The sequence below is a fragment of the Coregonus clupeaformis genome, chromosome 21, assembly GCF_020615455.1.
Source record: "Coregonus clupeaformis isolate EN_2021a chromosome 21, ASM2061545v1, whole genome shotgun sequence".
NCBI classification, from domain to species: Eukaryota; Metazoa; Chordata; class Actinopteri; order Salmoniformes; family Salmonidae; genus Coregonus; species Coregonus clupeaformis.
In genome coordinates, this window is record NC_059212.1 from 14,908,007 (window position 1) to 14,915,859 (window position 7,853).

General features: G+C 43.4%; 1 protein-coding gene across 1 annotated transcript; it reads right to left on the reverse strand.

Annotated features, from left to right (window-relative positions):
- Positions 1–1,382: 1,382 nt before the first annotated feature.
- Positions 1,383–7,463, reverse strand: LOC121534967 (UAP56-interacting factor). Its single transcript, XM_041841613.1, has 9 exons — positions 7,271–7,463; positions 6,635–6,772; positions 6,280–6,452; positions 5,828–6,084; positions 4,016–4,088; positions 3,844–3,908; positions 2,663–2,740; positions 2,333–2,465; positions 1,383–1,828 (listed from the first exon to the last, which is right to left on the reverse strand). Exons 1-9 carry the CDS (start codon positions 7,341–7,343, stop codon positions 1,727–1,729), a joined length of 1,092 nt encoding a protein of 363 aa, XP_041697547.1. The 5' UTR covers positions 7,344–7,463; the 3' UTR covers positions 1,383–1,726.
- Between the last annotated feature and the right edge of the window lie 390 nt (positions 7,464–7,853).

Consider the following 7,853-nt stretch of genomic DNA (forward strand, 5'->3'; position numbering starts at 1 on the left):
ATATCGAGGGTCTTATTCTGGTGACCGATGTTTGACAAATACTCTTGCTTTTATCCATAATAATCTCATCATGTAGACTAGCCTACTTGCACAACCTACCCGCACCGTATCTGTGAGCTGTTGTCTAGAGCCCACATGCCAAGACCAGAGTAGGCACATTTGCTATTTAACGCAACAGTTTGTGACAAAACTATCAATCGAGTTGAAAATGCAATGGAAACACAATTAACTTTTGATTTTTATTCGGTACATGAACACTTCAGCGGAAAAGTAAATTGTGTGCACTACGTCATCACGCACCACTGATATTTTTATCTGCAACAAGTCAGTTTGGTGGAAAAACACTGGTGGGAAAATGTGTATATTTTCCTAATGCAGATCTTTGAATATTCGCATGAAAATCTGTCACGAATTGGATGGAAACCTAGCTACAGAGGGGGAAACAATGTGCCACATTTCTTTATTTGGAACATAAAACAAACAGTATTTAAAAAATGTGTCAAAAAAAACATACACTAAACAAAACTCTTTCCTACTGACACAAAGCAACATCCCTTTGAAAAACATTATTCCAATGGCCTTCAGTATAACTCCCACAGCTGCACTCCATGTGAGAAAAAACATTTTCCTTTATGTCCTGACAGATGTTGAGCTCCTGAAGACAACGGCTAAGTATACTGAACAAAAATACAAACTGAACATGTAAAGTGTTGGTCCCAGAAATGTTCCATATACACAAAAATATTTCTCAAATGTTGTGCACAAATTTGTTTACATCCCTGTTAGTGAGCATTTCTCCTTTGCCAAGATAATCCATCCTCCTGACAGGTGTGGCATTTCAAGAAGTTGATTAAACAGCATGATCATTACATAGGTGCACCTTGTGCTGGGGACAATAAAAGGCCACTCTAAAATGTGCAGTTGTGTCACAACACAATGCCACAAATGTCTCAGGTTTTGAGGGAGCGTGCAATTGGCATGCCAACTGCAGGAATGTCCACCAGAGCTGTTGCCAGAGAACTGGATGTTCATTTCTCTACCATAAGCCGCCTCCAACGTTGTTTTAGAGAATTTGGCAGTACGTCCAACCGGCCTCACAATCGCAGACCACGTGTAACCACACACGCCCAGGACCTCCACATCCAGCTTCTTCACCTGCGGGATAGTCCAAGACCAGCTACCCGGACAGCTGATGAAGCTGAGGAGTATTTCTGTCTATAATAAAGCCATTTTGTGGGGTCAAACTCATTCTGATAGGCTGGGCCCGGCTCCCCAGTGGGTGGGCCTATGCCCTCCCAGATCCACCCATGGCTGCGCCCCTGCCCAGTCATGTGAAATCCATAGATTAGGGCCTACTTTATTTATTTAAATTGACTGATTTCCTTATATGAACTGTAACTCAGTAAAATCGTTGAAATTGTTAAATGTTGCGTTTATATTTTTGTTCAGTATACATTGTTAAGAATAATGATAGTGTCCTATCACGGTACAAAAAAAATACAAATCTTCCACGATAATTGCACCCGTATATAGTTCTCACATTTGAGGAGTAGTGCACTTTGTATATCTATCTCTTTCTGCTGCTCCATGAGGAAAGTCACTCGGGAGAATCAGCTTAAGATCAGCGCAGGGACCTTTTGAAAGGTTCCAGCTCACCAGGTAAGTGGGGGTCAGTGTGCGTGTCTGTCTGTGAGTGGGACACAAAGGTGTCCTTTGTATTATTGGCTTAACCAACGGTGACAAATCGGCTGCCTTTGCTGGTCTGCGCAGTGGCGATGCGCTGGTCTTTCAGGATGCGGAATCGCTCATTCAAAGTAATCGCCGTCTGCTGTGATAACAGTTGGATAGAGAAAGCTTGTCAGAAAACAATTAATTCACTTCACACAACTGGGTCATGTTAACTAGGCACAATAGAGGCAAACTGGCCGACACAGGGAGGCACTATCTGAACTTGTTCAATACGAAACGCTTGTCTACCTTTGCAGTGCACGTTTTAAAACAGTTTCACGTTTTGATACAGCGTGCCCTAATGCATAGGACCCTGTATTCACCAATTCACAGGGTGAAACCTTGATTTTGAACCACTTGGGGGAGTTATACTCTTGACTACTCAGTTCAAACAACCGTTCATAAAATGTATACTAATGCTAATCAGAACAAGATCTGAGCCACTTGGGCTGCATTTACACAGGCAGGCTAATTCTGATCTTTTCCCAGTAATCAGTCTTTTGACCAATCAGATCTTCTGCCAATAATTGGGCAAAAGCTCAGAATTGGGCTGCCTGTGTAAACGCAGCCTCTGTGTGATTGTGCACTTGTATCTTATTCTCACCTGTTTCCCCACGCTGTTGATGTCAAACTGCAGGGGGACACCTTTAGGTGGGACTGGTTTCTTCTCCTCCTCCACCTTGACTGGGGCAGGGCTGATGGGTGCCGAGGGGTGCAGGGACCAAGCACTGGGAGGCCTTGGGGAACAGAGAAGAAAATACATGGTGAGTGGTTGTTTATCTAGGCCCAATAGTATTTCCTATGTGAATTGGCCAGGGAAAACTCTGGCCCTTCATTATGATCAGGTCATATGTTAAGGAAAAACTACTGGTCCTGTGTATTCAATCAGCCTCTGTTCTGATAGCGGTCTGTGTCAGCTCATAATGGGACTCACTCAGGCTGTGTCATGGTGGCAGTGGGGTTGTCGATGGAAACAGTCAGGATCCCACTGCTGTTTGTTGACGTGCGCCACCTGGTGGACAGACAGGCAAACGGCCACAGACAACATAGCGTAAGACAACCTGTGGACAATGACAAGCAAAGGTAACATTTGTGGTCTTCAAGAATGATGAGGGTGCACTATATTATACAGAGGAATGTGGTCTGTCAAGAGGTGACATTCAATGTGTTCATTCTCTCACACACAAACATCCATCCACACTAGGACAGCACGATATGGGCAAAAAAAATCTCATTTAGAATAGAATGATCAATATAATTTTATGGTTGGAACTTGGAATACATTGGGCACTTGGAATGCAGTTTTGTTGGGCATGACAACAAATGAAAAAGTAAGGGATGAGATGCTTGTGACAGTAGGAACCAAAGTGGTGGTCAGTGATTCCCATGGGACCCTAATTAGATTTTAGAATATTATTCGCCTTATCCTCTGATTAAGAACAAGCTGTTGCACTCCACCACTGGTAGTAGTCTGTATTAGAGTAAACGTTTGCCCTATCTCAGTGGATCCAGCTAGCTAGCTAACGTTAGCAATTAGCATTAGGGGCAAACAAATGTTTTACATTTAAGTCATTTAGCAGACGCTCTTATCCAGAGCGACATACAGTTAGTGAGTGCATACATTTTCATACTGGCCCCCCGTGGGAATCGAACCCACAACCTTGGCGTTGCAAGCGCCATGCTCTACCAACTGAGCTACACGGGGCCATTAGCAAGCAAGCTGCAAATGTGCCTAAGACCAACAAGCATTTTGAATAGAGCAAGTTACACAAACAAATAGTATAGAAAATATGTGGATTTATATTAAAAAGCAAAGTGGAAAGCTGCATCGTTATTGTTTGAAAAATGTGTTGACTGCATGCTGCTGTTTGGTCAATGGATGCAGAGTGAATCTCGAGCATTAGGAACTGCCTGCTTGAGTGACAGGAGGCGGGGCTTGGTGTGTGTGGGATTGGGAAGAGGCCAAAAGAGGAGAGAGAACTCTATCAACTCGAGCAATAAATCCAAAGTTTTAAAAAAACGGTAGGCAGCTAAGTGGCGTTTCAAAATATCGTAGCCTCTTGCAACATGGATATTTGCAGCCCTAATCCACACACACACAGGTCAAATACTCACTGGCGAGATCTTACTGGAGTAGCGGGTTGAGAGGTTGGAGCTGGCTTCTGCACCTGGGTGTGAACCTGCAGTATGGAAGAACGTACAGGTGAGACAACTTTTCATGCACTGGGTCTGTTGTAAAAAAGGCTGCCTAGGATCACAGACACCTACGAGCAAATAGAGAGCATACCTTCAGGCCCCTGTGGAAGAGAAATGTGGCCTGGCGGGCTTCTCTCTGGGTTTGATGGACAGGGGGCAAGGGCCTACAAGGAGAACACAAGACGGATGGTTGGTTGAGACAGGAACGGAGATTAAAATGTTCCATGACGTCCTTCGTTTGTGCAATGTCATTGGAGATAACTTGGAAAGCGTTAACAGGAGACAGTGATTCTCAGTGTCAGACAGAGCCAGTCCCAATTCGTTCCCTACCCTTTTGCCTTGAAGTTAACCCTTCGATGTTTGCAGATTTTACAGGCCTGGATAGGTATAAGATGTGTATATGGCGCAGGGTTTCAATTAGCCGGTAATAGCCGGCTTTTGTCCCCCCCCCCCCAAAAAATAGAAAAGCCGATAAATAAAATTGGCAGCGGCCAACACAAAGAAAAAAATCCCATTGCGAATTTATGCTTTTTAGCCTATTCACTGATGGAAATATCAGTCTATGTAAATTCATTTGACTGGTCATTTTTATTAGTCTATAGGTTAATTTGCATAATCTAGTGGAATTAAATTGGCGCATGTACAGTATATTCGTTATGTAGACTATTTATCAAACGTGTAGGCCTACAGCATACAGAGCCTTTGAGTGGAAAATCTGTAAGACAGCACAAGAGCTGCTGCTGGAGCATCTTGTGGTGCTTTCAAGACAACTAGGTAAAATCATGACGTCAGTGATCTTCATGTCGGAAAGTTGGAGCTCTAGAAAGAGGCTTGAGTTCCCGAGTTGGAATTCCAAGTTGGATGACCGATCAAACGATTTTTCCCCAGTCGGAGCTCGTTTTTCCCCCAGTTCCCAGTTGTCTTGAACACACTGAAGTCGGAAGTCAGAGCTCACCAAGTTGTTTTGAACCGACGACAACAGAAGGCAGGCTTCATCAGCGCGTCACACACCACTTTGCAATGAACTGGAGGCAGTATGCATTTTGAAAACATATACTTAATTGTTTGAAACTAACGTTTTAATACATATTATGAGGCATATCTTACCTTGCTTCAAAATGTCATCTCTGTCACATGAAAGCGCTCACATCTGCAGTTCCCTTTTGAAAATGGTGTTTTCCCACTTATTTTATTATAGAACGAACATTCGCTCCTAGTCTACTGCCTTGTGCGTATTGCTGTGCTTATAATGTGAAGAAATAATAATTAATCAACATTTAAAGCTAAACGTTCTGATCTGTTGCGTCAGACTGATTGCTTTTTAACGTTAAAAAAAAAAAGTTTAGCCTAGGCCTAATGGTTGTATGAATTTCGGATCTATCGGCCCCCAACTGTCCATAGTCTGTTTGGAATATGCTATTTATTTCTCAACAAGCTGTTAATCGTCGTTGGCTCAAGAAAAGTAAATGTGGACAGTTATTCTAACGTGTTTAAAGTGCACATCAGAATTAGGTTAGAAGGACTGCACATCGTTGCATTCTCGACTTGCATGTTCTGTTAATATGAATTACCATATTCTAAATATGATTCGTCATTCTGAGCACCGTGGGTGGACGCCGTAATCAGGTTACTCACCCAATGCACATGGGTCTGGTACATTTCTAAAATGTCCGGTAAATTCAAATGTTGCCAGTCAAATGTCCGCCGCCACATTTTCCTAATGGAAACCCTGATATGGTGCTTCCACCAAATTACTTAAATTATACAGATCTGCAAACATTGAAGGGTTAGGGCCAACTGGAAGGGGTAGATTGCAAATTCGGACCGGCTGCCAGTGTGACGTGGTCATATTTCATTGAGGGGAGTATTCCAGGAGTAAATGCTGCAATTGTAATTTCGTTACCGTCCCCGCAGCTGAATGGGTCTCGTCTGTGTCGTCGTGTTGGGGCCTCTCTGTACATCTGTCTGTCTGTACGGCCTCCTCTGGCCTTGCGTCTGTCTGAATTGGGCTGATTGGATAAAAGGCCGCGATTGATTGTTGAAGGGCCGCGATTGGTTGTTGATGGGCCGTGATTGGTTGTTGAAGGGCCGTGATTGGTTGTTGAAGGGCCGTGGTTGGTTGTTGAAGGGCCGTGGCTGGTTGTTGAAGGGCCGTGGCTTCTGAGAGGGAAAACGTAAATAGAGATGGTGAGCAGAGGAGCGAGGGTTCCTTTGGAAACTAACTCTCCCCTCCTCTTTGATCCCAACAAGGGTTGTGTTCATTAGGCATGAAAGAGGAAAACGGTCCAAAACTGAGTGCAACATTTTGCTAGTGTGCCCTAATGAACATGTTGCAGATGTACGAGCCCTTAGTACCTGGTTGACAGTCGGTCGGTTGAGCGGACTGATGCCTTTCTGTCCCGCTGCAGTCTTCCGGGCCGCCAGTCCAGTGATGACCCCTTGACCCCGGCGTCGACCAACCGGAGGGGGAATCTTCCGGCCTCTTCCAACACCAGCTCTCATTACCCCCCCTCTTGCTACACCACCTCCTGGAAATGACACGTGGACAATTCAAATGTGATGTCTTGGACAGGTCTAACTAGTTCATTGGTATTATAAGTGGAGCTAAAGTCTGACATTTAAAATATCACAGGCATGATTGTATGAAGTTATTCAACAATAGAAATCTAACTGCAGTAATGAGCACCACAAACAAAGCTACTGTACACACCTCTTTGGGACTGTCCCCCAGCTCTCGCGCCAACTGGTTTCCCTTGGACAAAGCCCTTTCCCTTCTGTAATGGCCTGCGGTTCCCTAGGCCCGGCCTCCGTGCTTGTTGCTCTTTCTTGTTCAGACGAATGATATCATCTAGGGAAGTAAGAAGAACAAAACAATATTATAAATTGACTTGTCAGTGAGCTCTTTTTCTAGTCAATGTTAAAATCAAAATGCCAAGCTTATGAATTAAAGTTTGACTCTTGGAAGTCTGGGCTGACTTTGTACATTATAGTTAGCTACATTCATCATTCACACTGACGTTTTGATGGGCAAAATAAATGAACATAGCTAAGTGTTAAACTCATAGACCTGCAAAATATTAACTAGCTACTGTAGCTAACGCGTTAGCTGGCTTGGTAGCATTGAATGAACGCAGCTAGCTAACAAAGTTGCCAGAGTAGTAAGCGCTTTTAGAGTTTGAAATAGACAGTGGAATGTATGTAAAATAAATATATTTAGTTATATAACACATTATGACCGTTTAGTTAGCTAGCTAACGTTACATGCGAACATTAGCCAGTGGCTAGTTACAACAACCAAACTCGAGCTTCTGGTAACCACCACATCAAGTGTGGCGAGCGGCCTTACCTAAAGACATGTCAACTTTATCAGGTCCCTCTGAGGTGCTCCCCCGTACAGCCGAAAACCCAACGTTGCTCATACTGTGCAAATCTGGAGAATTTTATGGATAAAATTACAAACTGCGCTTCAACTCCACACTATAGCAAGCTAGCTAGCTTCGCTATCTACGTCAAATTCAACCCCCTCTGCAAACGTCTAATACACGCGCACTTGACACGAATGGCATTTTGGGATGTGTAGTTTTGATGGCAGTAATAACAAAATACCCTCTGTTACAAAACAAAAAGAACACACCACGCCAGGGTTTTGAAATACTGGAAAAGGATTTTGCGATACACGTTTACAACCCTTTACAAGAATGTGTATGCATCAAATCTAAATCATTAATTGCAAACATTTCAGCCTATGGTCATTGAATAACCTCCTGGCTGACTTCAAGTTGTGCCTTGACCTGCACTATAATATGCTGTTTTGTCACGGTTGCTTGCATTATTTAATATGTATTGAATATAAACAATTATGGATTGTTGAACAGTGATAGCTCTGTTTTTAATAATTGTCCTCCAATACCTCCCTCCAGTGTTGTAGC

What these genes read in the sequence shown, in the direction of transcription:
- LOC121534967 (XM_041841613.1), bottom strand. Translation starts at nt 7,343, where the DNA reads ATGAGCAACGTTGGGTTTTCGGCTGTACGGGGGAGCACCTCAGAGGGA. An exon ending in CCCATTCAGCTGCGGGGACG is followed by an intron (nt 4,089 to 5,827) that starts GTAACGAAATTA and finishes TTCTCCTTGTAG; the next exon opens with GCCCTTGCCCCCTGTCCATC. An exon ending in ACTCCAGTAAGATCTCGCCA is followed by an intron (nt 2,741 to 3,843) that starts GTGAGTATTTGA and finishes TCTGTCCACCAG; the next exon opens with GTGGCGCACGTCAACAAACA.